The 21,518-nt window shown below is 48.4% G+C and overlaps 1 protein-coding gene across 1 annotated transcript in view; it reads left to right on the top strand.

The window, feature by feature from the left end:
- Positions 1–1,325: 1,325 nt before the first annotated feature.
- LOC142575013 (uncharacterized) overlaps positions 1,326–21,518 on the top strand; it is a 46,689-nt gene continuing 26,496 nt past the window's right edge. Inside the window, exons 1-2 of the mRNA XM_075683989.1 lie at positions 1,326–1,617; positions 20,100–20,248. Of these exons, the coding sequence (XP_075540104.1) occupies positions 1,326–1,617; positions 20,100–20,248 (441 nt within the window). The remainder of the gene's footprint in view (positions 1,618–20,099; positions 20,249–21,518) is intronic.

Genomic DNA, 21,518 nt, shown 5'->3' with positions numbered 1-21,518 from the left:
CTGAATTCATTCTTCTTTCCGATGCTGCTCGCTATGCTGAAGACTGCCGTCAACTGGCTTGCTCCTTGACGTCAGATACCTAAGGCACCCAAAAAGATCGCCACGAGAACGATCAGCCCACACAGTCCTTCGCCATGGACTCACATCTGGATTCGGCTGCCCTTCCAATCTCCAGGCCTTAGCGCAAAGCTTGCTCCGAAATATCAAAGCCCGTACCGGATCGTCGAGTGTACATCGCGTGTGAACTATGTAGTCGAACCGGTGACGCCATCTTTGGACAAGCGCCGCGATGGCCACGAGACGATTCACATTGGCCGCCTGAAGCCTTACCACGACCCCCTCATCATGTCATAACCTTAGGTCGCCAGGATGGCTCCTCTACGCTGCGGGGACAATTGGAGTGGGTGTAATGACGAAGACCGCATAAACGTCATTACGGCAGCATGGCTCCTGAAGTGAGGAAGATCAAGGCCAAAGCGTCGGTGTCGCTGCTTTGGCTTGCGCTGTCGTTTGGCTGGCACTGCCCGGCTGCTCTCTGCGTTGGCCCCGCTAAACCGCTATCCGTCAATAAACCTCGTAGCATTTGGTCGAAGTGAGGGGTACCCTAGCGCCTCGGCCTGGAACTCCGTAGCCACACACTGGCCACCGCTACCGCCAAGACCACGCCAGACGCCGCCGGTGAGCGACTAACTTCAACTGGACCAGTAACCTGCGGTGCCGTTCGTCAACGAAACTCAGCTGTATTCCGTGGCGCCCCTGATACTGACGTCGACGACTGGCTTTCGTCGTACGAACGGGTGAGCAACCACAACAAATCAAACGATCCGACAAAGCTCTCCAACGGTATTTATCTTGCGGATATCATCAACCTCTACTTCCGAAACCATGAGGCCACTATTGCGACATGGAATGACCTTAAAACTGGTTTTATGGAGATATTTGGCCGTCCGGCCGCGCGAAAGCTTCGCGCCTTACAACGCCTCCGACAACGAGCGCAACAGCTGGGCGATAATCACACTAGAGACATCTAGGACGTCATCGATCTCTGCAACCGAGTAAACCGCACGATGACTGAGGCAGAGAATATTAATTAAATCCTGAAGGGCATTTAAGACGACGCTTTTCAAATGCTCCAGGATAAGAATCCTACTGCTGTTCCAGCCATAGCCACTGGCTGTCAAAGCTTCGCCGAATTACGCCGGTAACGAGCCCTCGCCCGCCACACTGTTTCTTACGTAGCCTCCCTTTCCAGTTTGGCGACTGCTCCCGGGCGAATTGATGACGAGTCTCTGCTACCTCCAATGAGAGCCTTCATTAACCAAAAGATGGCCCGTCAGCTCTCGCTGCTCCTTCTCACCCAGGAGCATGTGCAACCTTTGTCGTCGGCCATCCGCGAGCAGGTTGCAGAGGCTTTTACGCCAGCCTACGAGCACGCTCCGGTTGCCACACAGCTGACGCACCCTGAAGTCATGTCGCGTCCTAGACCAACGACCCTTCCCTGCTCGACGCCTCCACTGCACCCAGCACTTCTTCCTGTGCCACGAATGCCCCCTCAGTACTTCCGGTCACAAGATCCATGGCGCATGCGGGACAATCCTCCGATATGCTTCTCCTGCGGTATCGCTGAACATGTGGCGCGCTTTTGTCGCCGCCGCCTGCCGCGCCCGGACGTCGTCGTTGATGGAAACGTACTGGTAATCCACCAGGATGCTGATTCGAACCCGTCGTTGTACTTATCTACCGGTCACCAGAACATTGGAAGCCGTCGTTCACCATCACCGCGTCGCCGTTCGATATAGCCGATGAGTCGTCGTCCACCTTGCAAGGAGCGAAACTAAGTGCTGCAGCTTTGAAGGCAAGAACTGCATGATTGCCGAAATGCCCAAGACCAGCGCTATCGCTGCAAAACATTATAGAAATACAACTTGAAGTAGTCGCCACATTGGCACTTGTCGACACAGGCGCTGCCATTCCCGTCATACGTGATGCTCTTTGCCGTAAAATCAGGAAGGCCACCACATCCCTTTCTGGCCTCCTGCTTCGTGCTGCAACCACGGAGCCCGTTGAACCTTCAGACGCATGCACCGCTAGGATCGTTATGCAGGACGTCCTTTGCATGACTGAGTTCCTTGTGCTGCCTTCCTGCTCTCATGATGTCGTCCTGGGATGAGACTTTCTCTCGCGCCACAGAGCCGTCATTGACTGCGCCTGCGCCGAAATTGCTCTGTCTGTCCTTAACAACACTCTGGTGGCTGCCTCTCTCGCCCTTGTAAAGATTATAGTCACCGCCGATACTGATCAGCCACCAAGCACCCAAACACCCAGTCCCTTTGTTTTGTCCGTCTGCGCCCGACGGCCAGGTACTGTTCCCGCCCTCATCTACTTTTCTTTACCGCGAACCTCTACCACTTCCATTCACCGTTCTTGACGTAGCCGCTGGCGCAACAATTATGCTAGTACACAACCTGTACGCATACCCGCTCACTCTCCTTCGCGACGAGTCCCTCGGCTCTGTCGAGCATGTTGACATGTCTGAGTGGTTGGACGTGCCGGGCTCCTCTTCTGAACGTTCGCGCGATGCCATGACACCATTTCTAAAGAGCTCCCGGTTGGCTACTGAGGTCTTTGATTCGTGCGTTGACGCCAACCTTTCCCTTGAAAACCGCGAGCAACTTATGTGTTTCCTGGATAGTTTCCGCTCTTCCTTTGACTGTACGAAACACAACTTGGATCGTACGGGCAGTTTTTCCCACCACATCGACACCGGGTTCCAGCCTCCATTCAGGCAACGCCTTTATCGCGTTTTTGCGGCGCAGCGTCATGTGATCAACGACCAAGTGAATGACATGCTCGAGCATGGCGTCATTCAACCATGCCGGAGTTCGTGGTCTTGTCTAGTTGTGCTAGTGCGTGAGAAGGATGGTTCTATTCAATTATGTGTTGATTACCTTCATCTCAACAAAGTACCACGAAAGGACGTCTACAACTTACCCCTAATTGACGAGCACTTAATTGTTTACAAGGCGCCGAGCACTGCTCATTATTCAACCTGCAATCTTGTTACTTGCAAGTTTCCATTGCCGCATGAGATCGCCCTAAGACAGCGTTGGGTCCTAAGACAGCTAGACGGGAGCTCGAGCTGCTGATCCCAAGAGCTGGGACTGATCATTGAGAGCTACTTTCGATCCCTCGAACGAGGTTAAATAAACGCCCTTTCTCTCTCTCTCTCTCTCTCGATATATATATATATATATATATATATATATATATATATATACAGGGTGGTGCAGCTAACTTTAGCCAGAGTTTAAAAATATGCCGATGCAATTGCAAGTAGTTCAGTTATGTATGTAGTTGCCATGTGAGGTCGTGGGAGGAGGACCGGACAATTCTATGCCAGCGAGTTCGAAAAGCAACGCGGGACGATAAATAAGTTGCAGAATGCCAGAAGGAGCCGTTGTCAGTCGTTTGCGACTTTGACAGTGAACACCGGATGCGACGTAATTCGCAACGGGTCTAGAGAGGGCAGGCAAGGAGCAGCGACCTCTTATTATTTCGTAAGTCTTGTGGTAGCCTTGATGACCAGCTGTCGGATGATCGTTAAAGGCTTCGAGCACCTCACGTTGCAGAGAACGTGGTATGATCGGGACCAATTTGTTCCCATCGACGTGACCAATCATCATCATCACTATCATCAGCCTAGTTACGTCCATTGCAGCGAAAAGGCCTCTCCCATACTTCTCCAACTACCCCGGTCATGTACTAATTGTGGCCATGTTGTCCCTGCAAACTTCTTCATCTCATCCGCCCACCTAACTTTCTGCCGCCAGATGCTACGCTTCCCTTCCCTTCCCTTGGAATCCTGTCCGTAACCCTTAATGACCATCGGTTATCTTCCATCCTCATTAAGTCCTGCCCATGCCCCTTTATTTTTCTTGATTTTAACAAAGATGTCATTACCTCGAGTTTGTTCCCTCACCCAATCTACTCTTTTCTTATCCCTTAATGCTACACCTATCATTCTTCTTTCCATAGCTAGTCGCATCGCCCACAATTTAAGTAGAACCCTTTTCGTAACCCTCTACGTTTCTGCCCCATACGTGAGTACTGGTAAGATACAGCTGTTATACACTTTCCTCTTGAGGGATTATGGCAGCCTGCTGTTCATGATATGAGAATACCTGCCAAACGTACCCCAGCTCATTCTTATTCTTCTGATTATTTCAGCCTCATGATCCGCATCGGCGGTCACTACCTGTCTTAAATAGATGTATTTCCTTACCACTTCCAGTGCGTCGCTACCTATCGTAAACTGCTGTTCTCTTCCGAGACTGTTAAACATTACATTAGTTTTCTGCAGAATAATTTTAAACCCACCCTTCTGCATTGGCAGGTCAGTGAGCATGCATTGCAATTGGTCCCCTGAGTTACTAAGCAAGGCAATATCAGCGAATCGCAAGTTACGAAGGTATTCTCCATTAACTGTTATCGCCAATTCTTAGCAATCCAGGTCTCTGGATACCTCCTGCAAGCAGGCTGTGAATAGCATTGGAGAGATCGTATCTCCCTGCCTGACGCCCTTCTTTATTGCGATTTTGTTGCTTTCTTTATGGCGCACCACGGTGGCCGTGAAGCCGCTATATATATCTTTAAGTATTTTCACATACGGCTCGTCTATACCCTGATTCCGCAATGCCTCCATGACTGCTAAGGTTTCGACTGAATCAAACGCTTTTTCGCCATCAATGAAATCTATACATAAGGTTGGTTATATTCCGCACGTTTCTCTATCATCTGATTGATAGTTTCAATATGGTCTATTGTTGAGTAGCTTTTACGAATCATGTCTGGTCCTTTGGTTGACAGGAGTCTAAGGTGTTCCGGATTCTATTTCTGATTACCTTAGTAAATAATTTGTTGGCAATGGACAGTAAGCTGAGCGGTCTATAATTTTTCAAGTCTTCGGCGTCCCCTTTCTTATATATTAGGATTATGTTAGTGTTCTTACAAGTTTCCGGTACGCTCGAGGTCATGATGCATTGCCTTTACAGGGTGGCCAGTTTTTCTAGAACAATCTGCCCACCATCCTTCAACAAATCTGCGGTTAGCTGATCCTCCCAAGCTGCCCTTCCCTTTTGCATTGCTCCCATGGCTTTCTTTACTTCTTTCGGTGTTACTTGTGGGGTTTACAATTTCTCTAGGCTACCCTCTCTTCCATTACCGTCGTAGGTGCCACTGGTACTGTATTAGCCCTATAGAACTGCTCAGCCGGTTGAACTATCTCATCCATATTTGTGATGATATTGCCGGCTTTATCTCTTAAAGCATAGATCGGATTCGTGCCCATTCCTACTTTCTTCACTGCTTTCAGGCTTCCTCCGTTCCTGAGAGCATGTTCAATTCTGTCCATATTATACTTCCTTATGTCAACTGTCCTACGCCTGTTGATTAACTTTGAAAGTTCTGCCAGTTATTTTCTAGCTGTAGGGTTAGAGGCTTTCATACATTGGCGTTTCTTGATGAAAGCTTTCGTCTCCTGCGATAGCTTCCTGGCATCCTGTCTAATGGAGTTACCACCGACTTCTATTGCACACTCTGTAATAATGCCCATAAGATGGTCGTTCATTGCTTCAACACTAAGGTCCTCTTCCCGAGTTAAAGCTGAATACCCGTTCTGTAGCTTGATCCGGAATTCATCTATTTCCCCTCTTACCGTTAACTCATTCATCGGCTTCTTATGTACCAGTTTCTTCCGTTCCCTCCTCAAGTCAAGGCTAATTCGAGTTCTTACCATCCTATGGTCAGTGCAGCACACCTTGCCGAGCACGTGCGCATCTTGTATGATGCCAGGGTTAGCGCAGAGTATGAAGTCTATTTCATTTCTAGTCTCACCATTCGGGCTCCTCCACGTCCACTTTCAGCTATCTCGCTTGCGAAAGAAGGTATTCATTATCCGCATATTATTCTGTTCTACAAACTCTACTAGTAACTCTCCCCTGCTATTCCTAGAGCCTATGCCATATTTCCCCACGGCCTTGTCTCCAGCCTGTTTCTTGCCTACCTTGGCATTGAAGTCGCCCATCAGTATAGTGTAGTTTCTTTTTACTTTACCCATCGCCGATTCCACGTCTTCATAGAAGCTTTCGACTTCCTGGTCATCATGACCGGATGTAGGGACGTAGACCTGTACGACCTTCAATTTGTACCTCTTATTGGGTTTCACAAGACCTGCCACCGTCTCGGTAATGCTATAGAATTTATGTATGTTATTTATTTATTTATTTCGTACATACTGCTAGCCTTAACGAAGGCTTTGGCAGGAAAGGGTACATTGATAAAAGGGAAAAAAACATCATTCACACAGGGTTCAACGATAATCGTTTACTAGAGGCCTTGGCTCTGGTTTAAAAAACAAGCCTATTTATAAACACGTACAACGATATTGACACGTGTACTTATATTTAACGGGCGACCACGTTTCGCCGCCTAACAAATGTTATCGCACAGCGCGGGACGCGTCTGCATGTATCCGAAGTTTCTGGAAAGTTATCGATGCTTCTATCCGCTGTCGGTTGTCGCCGAACCTTGTGTTATCTGATTTCATCGCGTGACTCGAATGTTGTCGAACTTTGTGGAAGGCATGCGCGTCCCAAGGATTAGTCTGGAACGTTCCATGACTGCTGTATAAAAGCCGACGCACTTGACCCGCTGATCAGATTTTCGACGATCGCCGACTGTGTTCGCCGCTGTCGCCGCTCTCCTAGTGTAGCCTTTTTGTGTGCACAGGTTCGCCCAATAAAAGCTAGTTTTGCCTTTCAGAGTATTTCTACTGCGTTCCTTGACGTCACGACCTGGTGACATCTGGTGGAGGTGCTTTGCGTTCATGTACCGGACGCCCCCACAAAGCCGTGACCCAAGCCCCCACGCGGAAGACCCAACGTCGCCAAGAACCAGCGAGGTAGGCGCAGGCTGCAAGGACTGCCCCCGGAGCACGGACTTTTGCCTGAGACGACTAGGAAGATGGCCACCAAGTCCACCCCAATGGCAGCCGCAGCGTCCCCCGTCGTGCTGCAGCAGCCCAGGGAGCCTCCGACGTTCCGCGGTTCAACTTTCGAGGACTCGGAAAGCTGGCTTGAGACGTACGAGAGAGTCGCTATGTTTAACTGGAACAATGACGACAAACTCCGATATGTCTTCTTCGCATTGGAAGACGCGGCCAGGACGTGGTTCGAGAACCGAGAAGCCACCTTAACGACCTGGGAACTTTTCCGTAGCGGCTTTCTGCAAACATTTACAAGCGTAGTGCCAAAAGAGCGAGTCCAAGCTCTACTGGAAACCAGAGCACAGCTGCCGAATGAGACGATTGCGATCTTCACTGAGGAAATGAGCCGTCTGTTCCAACACGCCGACCCAGAAATGTCCGAGGAGAAGAAAGTCCGCCTGCTGATGCGTGGTGTGAAGGAGGAACTTTTTGCCGGAATGGTACGAAGCCCACCGAAGACCGTCGACGAGTTTCTTCGCGAGGCCACCAGCATCGAGAAGACACTCGGGATGCGAAACCGGCAATTCGACCGCCGCACGAACTCGAGAAACTACGCCGGAGTTTAGTCACTGGCCACCGACGACCTACGCGAGACTATTGGAGCTGTCGTGCGGGAGGGGCTACGAAAGCTGTTCCCATCATCGCAGCCTCAAGTGGCTTCGATTGCCGACGCCGTGCGTGAGGAGCTTCAACAACTTGCAGTGGCCGCTGAATCGCCGCAGCCCGAGCCGCATGCAATGACCTGCGCCGCGGCCCACGCCGTCAAGGTCCCCCTCCAAGACCACGCCAGGGCCCTGCAACGACGCAATTCCGTCGTCCGCCGCCGCCGCCGCCGCCAGCACGCCCACCCGTCGCCCAGCGCACCTACGCGAGGAAGACGGATATTTGGCGAGCACCCGACCACCGCCCGCTCTGCTATCACTGCGGAGAAGCCGGCCATGTGTATTGCCGATGCCCATACCGGGAGATGGGACTGCGAGGTTTCGCCGTCAACGCTCCGCGCCCGCAGCGAGGTGAACGCCCTTGCGATATCGACTACTACCTCGCCGCTACTCAGTGGAGCTATCGACGACCGTCGCGTTCGCCATCACCAGGCCGCTACCTCTCGCCGCAGCGCCGACCATACACTGGCCCAGCCCGGGGCCGGTCAGCGAGCCCATATCCGGAAAACTAAAAGCAGCAACCGATGGAGGTGCGGTTGCTGCTCGTCGAACTGATGAAGATCCTCCACCGCCGACGAAGACGACAAAGAAACCATCTCGACGACCTAATGACGACACGCCGCCAACCCGACGAAGTCAGGAAGCCATGACTACACCGACGAAAGACGGCTTGACGACGGAACGTTCCAGCTTCAGTTCAACACGACGCAGTCGTGATCCGACGCCAAGACCCAACTGCAACGCCAGATAAAGAACCACCGACCTCGACGTACTTCTCGACGGCCACGCAGTCACTGCCTTAGTCGACACAGGGGCAGATTACTCCGTAATGAGTGGACACATCGCCACCCAGCTGAAGAAAGTTAAGACCTCATGGGAAGGCCCTCAAATTCGGACCGCTGGAGGACACCTCATCACGCCGAGTGGAATCTGCACGGCAAGAATTACCATTCATGACCGGACTTACCCTGCCACCTTCGTTATCCTCCAACAGTGTTCGCGAGAGCGTCATTCTCAGCATGGACTTTCTGAACCAACACCGCGCAATCATTGACCTGAAGTCGAAGTCCATAACGCTGTCGGAATATCGAGCGATACCGCCGGAGAGCGCTAGTATTCACCATGCCTTAAGTGTGCTCGAAAGTCAAGTCAGCATCCAGCTTCGCTCCAGCATTGTCATATCTGTAAGCACCAAAACGCCTGCCGACGTAGAAGGCGTCATCGAGGGTGACCAACGTCTACTGCTAGACCGTGAAATTTGCGTCGCGAGAGGGATCGCTCGACTGCATGGAGGGAACACTGAAGTGTTGCTGACAAACTTCAGCTAGGAGTTCAAGCACATCAACAAGGGCACTACGATCGCGTACATCGAGGAAATTCTGGAAACCAGTAATGCGTTTGTCCCACGCGTTTGTCCTCTCGGAGCACAGCGCGGGACGCGTCTGCATGTATCCGAAGTTTCTGGAAAGTTATCGATGCTTCTATCCGCTGTCGGTTGTCGCGGAACCTTGTGTTATCTGATTTCATCGCGTGACTCGAATGTTGTCGAACTTTGTGGAAGGCATGCGGGTCCCAAGGATTAGTCTGGAATATTCGATGACTGCTGTATAAAAGCCGACGCACTTGACCCGCTGATCAGATTTTCGACGATCGCCGACTGTGTTCGCCGCTGTCGCCGCTCTTCTAGTGTAGCCTGTTTTGTGGGCACAGGTTCGCCCAATAAAAGTTAGTTTTGCCTTTCACAGTATTGCTACTGTGTTCCTTGACATCACAACCACGTGACAATAAAGACAATGCGCATTCTTGGTGACAATAGAACATAATGTAAAAACCACATTTCCTCACGCAGCAACAAAGATATGGTTAGACAGCTTAGACAAAAAGAATTGAGGATTGTACAATCGACAACCTCTTGTGCTAACATATTCCATTCCCTGATAGCTTGTGGGAAGTATGAATACCTGAAGGTGTCATTGTGAAACCTATACTCAGATAATTGTTTATTGTGTTTCGTTCTTGAAATTCTAGCGTTGGAGTGTACTAAAAACTTCTTTTTGTCTATTTTTAGGGCATTGCTCTGGAGAATAAACAGGCATTTTAGTCTGAGATATCTAGCACGATCGCTAATTGTTGGGAGCCTGGCTAAGCGTAGAAGTTCAGTTGGGGAATCACGACGGTATTTATTATAAATAAATCTGGCTGCTTTTCTTTGTACGCTCTCTAGCTACGCTATGGCAAATGTAGTGTATTGAAACCAGCATACGGCGCCATATTCTACAACGGAGCGAATGAGTGACGTGTGCGCGAGTAGTTTGGTGTTGGCTGAAGCGTATCTAAGGGACCGTTTGAGGGAAAAAAGCACTGAGAGTGAATTGGTGCCACGTATGATACGTTTGTTCCATTTTAGATCTGAAAAAATAATGATACCTGAATGCTTGTATTCTTCTACCCTTTGTAGTTCTCTTTGCCGAATTTGGTATGGAAAGGTTAGTGCTGGTTTCTTTTTCGTGACTGTCATGCAGACAGTTTTTCTGCATTTAGCGTCATCTGCCAGTCCTGACACCATTTTGCTATCTTTTTAAGTGCGTCATTCAAAACAACCTGATCATCCTTGGTCTGTATTGCTTAATAAATAATGCAGTCACCTGCGAGCATGCGTGTCATTGCGTCAATGCCATTTGCTATGTCGTTGATAAAAAGAAGGAAGAGAATGGGAGCTAAAACTGTGCCCTGAGGAACACCGGATAAAACTTCAACGTAGTCTGAGGATTGCCCTTCGAAATGAACGAATTGTTGATGTCGTGACAAATATGCTTTTAACCATTTTGTAAGAATACAGTGTCCCAGAATTCCTGGGTAACTTATGGATTAGTTTTGGATGCGATACCCGATCAAAAGCTTTTGATAGGTCTAGAAAAATTATGTCTACCTGTCCTCGCTTATCGATTGTTAATGCTAGGTCATGAATAGTCTCTATTAATTGAGTTGTTGTAGACAACGCACTCCTAAATCCATGTTGGTTAGGGTTGATTGGAGAATGACCTTAAACAAAAGTTGCGATGTGTTTTAATATTAAATGCTCAAAAATTTTCGCCGCTGTACAAGTGAGTGAAATAGGAGGGAAGTTTGAAGGATTTGTAGCATCACCCGATTTAGGTATCGGAATAATTTTTGCAATTTTCCATTCTTGAGCAACCTCAGAAGTTTGCAACGATGTTTTAGAAATTAGCAATAAGTATTTGGAAAACCATTCAGCGTACCTTCTGAGAAAAGTATTTGGAATGTTATCTGGGCCGCCGGATGTTTTTATATCAAGATTAAGTAATAAAGAATTCCCGCTTCTGTTATATTTAGCTCACATGGTACTTCACCTATGTCACCTGTCTGTGCGACCTGGTCTGGGATAGTGTTATTGTCCACTGTGAAAACTAATTGGAAAAATTGATTAAATTGGGTAGCCTTGGTTAAGGCTTCTGTTGGCAATAAGTTGCTCTTCTTCGGAACCCTAGATTTGAGATAGTGCCAAAATTTATGAGGGGATTTTTTAATGAAGTTATTTAAGGTTTCATCTAAGAAATTTCGTTTAGCCGTTTTCGCTGCTATCTTCAACGCGTGAGAAAGTTCGCTAATTTTTCTTGTACACTTGAAGAAAAAAGTTCTTTTGTTTCCAAGTTTTCTGAGCCTTGCAATTCTTCGTTTCAAATGTATAATCTCTCTTGTTATCCACGGGTTCGTTTTGCGTACGGTCTTTATTTCCTAAGGAATGCATTTTCTGAGACAGTGCTCAACATTGGCCCTGAAAAGCACCCATAGGTTATCCGTTGGCATGCTTCCATCGTGGAAACACCAAAGAAATTCTGGGTAAGATTCTTCTTGGAAGTAAAGAACACTAACGTCATCGGCATTTGTCCAGTCGTATATTTGAGTCTTTTTCTTTCGCGCTCGCGGCCGGTTGTGTAATGTTAATGAACTTATCGTTGCTTTGTGATCTGCAATTCCGTTGACTGTTTCCCAAGAAATTGTGTGTGGGATTACCATATGTTACCAGCTATATCCTTATTAATCAGGAATCCGACTCCCAGTTCTCGTCTCTCCGCTAAGACCCGGTAGCACTGGACGAGCCCGCATTTTAGCACTGTATATTCTTCTTTTGTCCTCCTAATTTCACTGAGCCCTATTATATACCATTTACTGCCCCCGAAATCCTCCAATAGCACTGCTAGACACGCCTCACTAGATAACATTTTAGTGTTAAACGTTGCCAGGTTCAGATTCCAATGGCGGCCTGTTCGGATAATTACATGATAAATACAGCGATGTAAATTAGGTTGTCGATGAAGTCTTGTGTTCGGAGGCGAAGAACATTACATGCATTCGAGAATAGTTCGGCAACATAGGTCGACACGTTCGTGCGACACAAGGACAGATGGGCTGTCGGGTTTTAACCAATCGAGCGTTGCGATGGGTAAAGCCGATAAAAATGACTCGGGATGTACGCTAGTACGAAAAGACGATTGTCAGTCATCCTGGTGTGGTAGAGGGCAGCCAGATAGAACATGGGCATCTTGATGCTTTTTCCGAGCTCTGTAGAGGACATCGAAATCGTACTACTGGAAGTGGAGTACCTAGCGACCAAGGCGACCCTGTAAGTTCTTCAGCGATGAAAGCCAGCAGTGCGGTATGATCGGTAACAACTGTAAAATGGCAGCCGTGAAGATATGGGCGAAATTGATGTACTGCCCAAACAACAGGAAGGCACTCGTACTCGGGGATGGCGTAATTCTTCTCTGCAGCGGTTAGAGTACGACTAGCGTAAGGAATTACTTGTTCGCTGAAGGTGTCGACACGTTGCGGGAAAACGACACTGAGGCCATGACAGCTAGCGTCAGGGTTAAGGATGGTAGGCGCGTTCGGATCGAAGTGGCACAGCACCGGGTCCGATGTCAGAACATGTTTCAAAGCCACAAAACCACGTTCACATTGGTCGGACGAAACAAGGACGCGTTATTTGCGAGGAGTTGATGGAGCGGGGACGCAAGCACAGCGAAGTCTCGTACGAAGCGCCGCAAAGCGAGTACGAGAAAACTGCAAGGCCTTTTTGACGCGGCGCACGCTGAAATTCGAGGATGGCGGCAAGCTTCTCGGGGTGCGGTCGGATGCTTTCTTTGCTAACTAAGTGCCCTATAACTTCCATAATCTTGCTAGCGAAACTTCATTTTGTGTATATTGAGTTGTAGGCCAGCGTTTTCAAGGCACGCAAGGACTTCATGAAGACGTCGCAAATGTTCCAAAACGTTGAAAACAGCACAGTGTTGTAGAGATAGCACAGAAATTTTTTCCGTTTCAGACTATGCAAGACAATATCGATCATGCTCTCGAAAGTGGAAGGCGCATCCCACAGCCCAAAAAGCATCACAGTAAAATGGTAGCGCCCATCCGGGGTGGCAACGCAATTTTTTTCCTTGTCAGATTCGGACACCGGTATTTGCCAGTATTATGATCTAAGGTCAAGGCTAGAGAAATGTTCGGCGCCATGCAGCAAATCTAGTGCATCGTCGATCCGTGGAAGGGGGTAAACCTTTTTGCGTGTGATGATGGTGAGTGCATATTGATCGGCGCAAAGGCGTACTGAACCATCTTTTTTATGCGTTACAACAACTGGGGAGGACAAGACACTCGAGGAAGGACGTGTGATGTTTTGTCGAAGCATGTTTGATACGGTTCACTCGATAATTTTGCGCTCAGTGATGTACAGCGATGTAAATTAAGTTGTCGATGAAGTCTTGTGTTCGGAGGCGAAGAACATTACATGCATTCGAGAATAGAGACGGGCGATATGGGCGCCGGTGAACAATTCGGGAGCCGTGTATAGTCTAGGCAATCATATGGAAGACGGGTGAATCGGCGTCGAACAAAGAACGGCGTTTGTCCTATAGGGCGAGCAGATCTTGACTCTGGACATCCGCCAAGGAGGGGCTCATGGTTGCCGAGAATGGTGCGGATGAAGCATTACTTGGCGGTGATCTTAACTCTGGTGGCACTGTCGAAAAGAGGAAAATTGCAGCGGTATTATTGGCAACACAGCCAGTGACAGCTGGTCCACACGTAGTAGTGGGTATCGAGAGTTAGATTTAAGGCGGTAAGCAATGCAGATCACCCAGACAAGCGAATAAGGCCAGGGCAAATAAGATTCCCTCGAGATAGGGTATGGCCGTAAGGTAGAATGAGTTTGTTGTCATCCACAAGATTGTTGGAGTTGACACTTATGATCTCTTGTCTATAGGGCCGAATAACGTAATCACAGGAGGTGATGAGGCATTATGAAAAAAAGAAGTGAGGCGTGCAGACACGACACAAGAGCAGAGAAGTGGACAACACGAACGCCGACTATCAACTGAAGGGAGCACTGAGGCGAAAAAAGAAAGACACAAAACTCATCTGCGCATGCTCAGGAATGGTAACACCACAAGTCAGTCGGGTACACTTGCCGGTCTAAGTGAGAGATAACTGTTAAGGCACTTAATCTCTTCCTTATGTAAAGTAATCGAAGGCTGACTCACGCACGCACTTCCACCATTATAGGAATGCCATGCCTCTACCATAAGACGCGTATCTTCATTCTTATGCCTGTACAATATCGCGCATTCATCTAACTCTGGCGTGCACTTACAATCTCGGCAATGTAGCGAAAGAAGGGGATCCACCGGTTAACGACCTTTTATGTTCCATTAGCCTCTGATTGATACACCGCCCCGTTTGCCCTACGTAGAACTGGCCACAGCTAAGGGGAATTTTATAAACCACACCCATACGACAGTCAGTAAAACGGTTATTCTTATTGTGCTTCACTCGACAAACATCTGTTCGTTTTTTCCCTTTTACCCCCTCCTTTTTATTCTTTACGGCAGCGCATATCTTACCTAGCTTATTGGAAACAGTGAAAGCAACATTAACATCATATCGACTTGCAACTTCTTTAAGCATGTGCGACGCTGAATGAATATACGGAATAGCCACTACTCTTTTTTTGCTATTACTACTTTCTGTAATCGCGTCCGTCCCTCTCGAAGCCGACTTCTTTAGGCGCTGAGCCGCAGTGGCCACTGCTACAATAGGATAACCTGCTTCTAATAGGCGCCGGACCTGCGTATTAAAGCAGGCGCTCATATTGTGCATGCAGGATCTGGTGAGGGAAGACTTAAGGCACGACATGGCAATTCCGTTTTTTACTACTTTTTTCGAGAGGGACGGACGTGATTACAGAAAGTAATGATAGCAAAAGAAGAGGAGTGGCTATTCCGTATATTCATTCAGTGTCGCACAGGCTGAAAAATGTTGCAAGTAGATATGATGTTAATGTTGCTTTCACTGCTCCCAATAAAATAGGTAAGATATGCGCTGCAGTACAGAATAAAAAGGAACGGGTAAAAGGCAAAAAACGAACAGCCATTTGTCCAGCGAAGCACAATAAGAACAGTTTTACTGACTGTCGTATGGGTGTGGTTTATAAATTTCCCCTTAGCTGTGACCATTTCTACGTAGGGCAAACGGGGCGGTGTATCAATCAGAGGCTAATGGAACATAAAAGGTCGTTAACCAGTGGATCGCCTTCTAATCTTTCGCTACATTGCCGAGATTGTAACTGCACGCCAGAGTTAGATGAATGCGCGATATTGTACAGGCATAAGAATGAAGATACGCGTCTTATGGTAGAGGCATGGCATATCTATTATGGTGGAAGTGCGGGCGTGAGTCAGCCTTCGATTACTTTACATAAGGAAGAGATTAAGTGCCTTAACTGTTATCTCTCACGTAGATCGGCACGTGTACCCGACTGACTCGTGGTGTTACCATTCCTGAGCATGCGCAGATGAGTTTCGTGACTTCCTTTTTTCGCCTCAGTGCTCCCTTGAGTTGATTGTCGGCGTTCGTGTTGTCGACTTCTCTAATCTTGTGTCCTGTCTGCACGCCTCACTTCTTTTTTGCACAATGAATCCTAACCAACTTGCTCAGCTTTCGGTCGTGATGAGGCAAATGCGTTCTTCACACTTAGGGAGAGAATAGCCGGTGGCATGAGGTTATATGAGGCGCTGACGATAAGAGATAGAAGCGGACGTAGAAGATGTGTTCGCGGGTACACTCACAAAATACTGCAAGAACAATGCGGTGACAAATTCCGTCTATGGAGACGCCAACAGCACATTGCTCTATTGGATGAATTATAGCGTCGGCCACTCCACGAAGAGACAGGTGGGATTAAGGCGTGGTCACTTTTCGGAGGCGGGAACAAAAGTCAGCCGGCATAATCGAAATAGCAGCGCTTGTGTCAGCGTGAGCTTAGAAGCGTACAACTTCTACAAGCGCTGACAAGCTCGATGGTTGTTCTGGAAGAATAAAAGGCTGTCCACTGGGTGCAGTTTCTCCTCCTAAAACTGAATCGGGGAGTTTTTGGAGTGGGTGTTCGTGACATGAGAAGTGGGCCGGAGAGGTGACATTGAAAGACGACCTATGGAAGGTGACATGTGCAGAGAATAACGAGAATTTACAGATATAAATAGGGTAGGGAGCAGTAGGTGACCGATGATAGGAAGAGTGGTAGGACGTGCGCTGATAGCCCGTAGCTGGACGTACACCTGTACGTTCTTCAGAAGCATAGACATGATGTCATCCTGTTGACGCCTTCGACAAAATCGGGAGATGTGATATCGATAGCCACGGCAATAGCAAAGGGACTGGCAGGACGGGGGTGGGGTAGTAATGCTGTGTACGCATTGGCGGTAACAAGCCACTGGGGCGTGGTCTCCTGGTGTAGGCAGAGGGGCGGTAATGGCTGGAAAGATTGCCGCAACATCGGCATACGTTGGTAAGCGACGAGCGCAGGGGCCGTCAGGGTAGGGTAGACGCGAAGCGGACGTGATCTCTTGCTTAAGGATGTCGCGCAATCCGGTCGGCGAAGAATGAACGATATCTTCTGAAGAGAAAGAAGAGCACCGCCCGTGAAGCTCTTCACGAACGGTGTCTCGGATCAGTGTGCGGAAGTCCGTGGTCCATGGTCGAAAGGAGACGAATGTCCGAGGTATCGGTGCACAGCCGAAGGGTCTGGAGTTCCTCAAATCGCTGGTAAGTAGTGATCACATCCTGGAGGGTAGCTGGATTTTGCGTAGAAAGGGAGTTGAACGTGACGGTGCTTACGTAATGGACGGTGGCGTACACTGTCGCTCTGAGACGTTTACTCGCTTACACAGCACAAGCACATCCTCAATCTATGAGGTGTATGATTCCCCATGTAATTGGATGGGCTCACTGAGCTTCTTCTCGACCTCAGCGCGAACAACGGGAGCGCCGAAAATCTGCCGTAGCTTTTGCGTGAGCGTCGCACATTCATGAAGACCTGGCTTACTGCTCGAAAGCCAGGTTTACGCGACATCGGACAGGAAGAACGAGACGTCCCGCGACTTCTCTGAAACGTGCCACTTGTTGACATCGCTTACTAGGTTCAAGTTTTAGAGCAAGTTCTCAACGTCATAGCCTCGTAGACAAGCGAAGACTTGTGGGTTGCGATGGCGGCTGTTGGTGGCAATGACGGATAGTGAAAGCTGCAGTGGAACTGCGGCATCCGACATGCCTGGATGGAGCGAGCACGGCCGGTGGTGTGATGCGGTGACCCGAGCGGAGCTCCAGTGCGATTGTGCGAGAGGCCTTGGGCAACGAAGATCACCTGGACCATTTATAAGGAACCGCTTCATTCCGGCCGAGCTCCTGCTGCCACCACGAAAAGCAAGCTGTGCAGCTGATGATGGGATGGTATATACAGATCGGTTATATGTAGAAATGGATTATATGTAGAGATGACGAGGATGAAAGTCAGGCGTGTACTGCGCTCACAAAACAAACACACACACACACAGACACAGACACACACACACACACACACACACACACACACACACAGACACAGACACACACACACACACACACACACACACACACACACACACACACACACACACACACACACACACACACACACACACATACACACACACTTATATATTGACGCCTTCATGACAATTTCACCGGTCATTTTAGTGGATGTGCTGCTGCCGGTATGTTAGAATAATCGAGCGGTTCCAGAAGTACGGATATGAAACGCTCGACAACTATATATTTGCGTCTGTTGGGAGGCGTTCAGCCTTAGGTCAGACATAGCGAAAAGATGGTAATGTTATTGGCATCAATACAGCAATGGTATTCATGCCGTAGAAATCGGGCACTTTACGATAGCATTGTAAAAGTTGGCAGGTGTGAATTTCAGACACAAATAACAGCAAACACAAGAAAAAAAGCAAGATTTCGCAGCACTAGTTTCGAAACAAAAGTCACCATTTCGCATCAGAAATTCATTAGTTAGACAGATTAATTGTAGTTAGACAACTGTCGGAAAAAAGGAGTAGTTTAAGCAAATAATGCACGTGCGAAGGGAGTTCTGGCGAGAAATTCTGGCAATTGCCTACTGAAATGTAAGCATTCTTTATCGCCTAGAAGGTCGCGGGTAGATGCGCATGGGCTAAGAAAATCAAGTAAGCAAGGGCGCTATAACGTAAAGCTATTCCAAACTTTTCTATTCCAATTCTGCAATCAACCCATCGCGATTGGTCAAAAACTTTTTTGGACCACCCCCACTTCACCTCTCTGTCACGCGACGTCAAGAAAACCGCGATAGCTTTGCATCTGATATGACGTGTACACACTCATTATGCATAATTTCACCGAACAAAACAAAAATAGTTATTTCTGATTCAACGCCTTTTCGCCATTAGCCCTGGGCTCTTAGTCATAAGTTTCCGGCCTGCATCCACTTCACCTGCTTGTCACGCGACGTCACACAACCGCAAAAACTTACCACGTCAAAGTGACGTGTAGGCGTTAGAGATGCATTAATATGCCGAACAAAAGTGAATTTTCTTCTGAATAGCCGCAGGCTGCCCCATCCGGAAAGGAATAAAAGATGGCTGCGGCCGATCGCTCCGGCACTGGCTTCTCGCCCCTGCTGGAGAGCATGGGTTTATTGGCGTGTAATAAACCTTTTTGCCTGGTCGTGTAACGTTTCTGAGAACTTTCGACACATTTACGACCTCGTTCTGCCAACTCTTCTTTGCTGAGAATCCGTTTAAGCATCATTCTTAAGCTTCCGTTGCATGCCGCCGCGATTGTCGATGAGCTACCTCAAGCTAAGTAGGAGAAAGCGGACCAATCGCAGACGCCGGCACCATCCTCTTCATCCAGTTGTCGATATTCAGTGCCGTGGCTCGGCCCTGTCGAATCTCTCTCCACTTGAGCATACTCCTAGTCGTTTGTGAGCCAATTAGACAAGACAAGCCGCTCAATGCAGGGAATGTTATTCGTTTTTCAAGCAAACTAATGTGACCGCCTATGAACGAGGGGAGCATTTGATTGGTTTGTTCAGATAACCCTGCGGGTTACCGCCCGATGCTTGCGTCGGCGGTTACGCAAATTTGACGTCAGGACATTGGAATAAAAAACATATTGGAATAGTTTTACGTTATACGGCTCCAAAAGTAGGAAAAAAAGTGACAGCCGAACCAAACAATGCATACGCATTGGTAGACAATTATCAGAATTTCTGTAGCGTTTTGGAGAATCGCGAGAAGTGTGTTACGTTATGAACAGGCTCGTGGGGGGGGGGGGCTGAGGTGCTTTGAGCAAGCTGTCACTAACGCTTTGTCGTTCCATCTGCATGCGTACACCCCCTCGTCACACTTGTAGTGGAAGGCACCTCTTTTCCCGTTTTCAGCGGACAGCCACCGGTTCTTGTCTTTCGTAGATTCCCCGTTGCTCATTATCCCCGGCCAGTCAGTTTCGTCTGGAGACTGGGCGAGGTGGAAAAATTAGCAACGTAGACTTTGTGCTGTTCAGAGTCGGGCAGGAAAGATACCATATTGCTAATGACTTTGAGCTGGAGAGGTGTCTTGTCATCCTTCGAATTGGCCAGCTATATATTCATCACATAGACAAACCCATTAGAAGAGCACATCAACCATAATTTATAGTCAAACCGAGTAGGTTTGCCGCGAATAAACCTTTTGCATTAGAGGCGGCCGTAATAGTGTGCCATTGACTTGTCGATGCTGAGGTTTTCGTCTCGTGAAACACTCCGGACTGGCGGAAGCATCTCTAAATTTTGTAGTAAAACTGCTGAATCTTGCCTATCTTTTCGCCTACTTTCAAATAAGTATTGTCCACTACGTGGAAGAACCTGTTCAGCTGACGGCACCTACTGTGGGCCACGCAATTTTAACACAATAGCAGGCATTCGACTGTAAACACAACAATCTAGCCCAACGGTTGTGCTCATGTTAACGTTACAACTGCAGAGTCAATTGTGGGAAAACAAGGAAAGCCTCAGTCTAGCGCCAATGGTTCGACAAGGGGACAAGGCGGTCTTCGTCAGTGGCTCCTTGGCTCATTTGTGGTGTGCCACCTGAACCTTCTGGATTATCAGCTGTGTGCTGGTGGCAGCCTGGTTGGTCGACGTTTTCTGGCAATGTGTATCGGGGTCAATGTTTACACACAACCCATTTTTACAGACGCTGAAAGTTTATTGCTAGTAATCCACATATAAATGAGAAAGAACTCACGCATGTGCTACCTAGCAAAATTCAAAGTGGCCCCCAAGAAACGGCAAGGCATAATAACGTCCCCCCATAAACAAGATAGGGACCATAATCAATGTAAGTACCCAGGAAGTGCATTTCTTTGGTGGTTATCGCTATCGATGCCTCAGTTAGGCATTTCCCGTCTCTTTTCCAAAATAACGCAAGGAAGAGCTGGCCGCACGAACCGAAAATCTTATTTGAAAGGTAGGTACTACGTGATTTTCAATAGCACGAAGCAACGCGAGCCACGCGAATTGTTTGCTGGAAACAGTAGCGCAAAGCAGAGCTGGCCGCGTTTAAGAGCTTACTTAAAAGGGGAGCACAAAGTGATTTGCAATAGCGTGAAGCAGAACGAGCCGCGAGAACGGAACATGAAACAATGGCGCGAAGCAGAGTGGGCCGCGCGAACCGAACAGCTTACTAGAAACCACTTCTAATTACTCCCTTCTTTTAAAAATCTCCAAGCAGAGTGACATTCGCGCACCGCACATGTAATGTTTAGTCGTTGCACGCAAGTACAGTCGCTTGAAAGCAATAAATGTCGAGCATACTGCGCGTAAACTATGCGTAAGTTATTGAACGAACACACCTCGCACAAGGGCCTGCTCTTCGAGGGCTCGAAGTTCTTGCGGACAATTCTCTGCAGCCACGTCGAACGTCGTTCCCGGTCGTCCTTCCCGCACAATATGTAGAAAAATGCTTTTCCGGACTCCGCTTGGTTGTTACACGCGAAGGCGCAGCAACGAAGCATAATGTTACGGCAACTTCTGTCGTCTGTGTTCACGAGAAACAAAGTGCTCTCGCAAGCCACAAAATGCACGCGATCCGTAGGCGCTGTGCACTCTTCGTCTTCGACGTACCTACTGAAAGCGCTTCGAAAGGATATGGCGGCAAAAGATCACGTGACACGAGTGACCCAATCACCCGCGGCCGCGGCAGGCGGCGGACGCGGAAAACAGATGTGATGCCTGACAAATTTCCTCAGTGACTCTAGGGCGCCACGGTTCGCTACGGCGCGGCACGGGCGCCGAACGCGGATGCAGCGTGGTACATGTCCTGCGTGCTACGAAAGAAAGCGGAGGACAGCGAAACGGGCGGTAATGAATTCATTCAGGACAAATACGCAGGTATACATAG

Source organism: Dermacentor variabilis, chromosome 3, assembly GCF_050947875.1.
Source record: "Dermacentor variabilis isolate Ectoservices chromosome 3, ASM5094787v1, whole genome shotgun sequence".
NCBI classification, from domain to species: Eukaryota; Metazoa; Arthropoda; class Arachnida; order Ixodida; family Ixodidae; genus Dermacentor; species Dermacentor variabilis.
The sequence above is the reverse complement of the archived record's forward strand: the minus strand, read 5'-3'. Positions and strand labels throughout refer to the sequence as shown.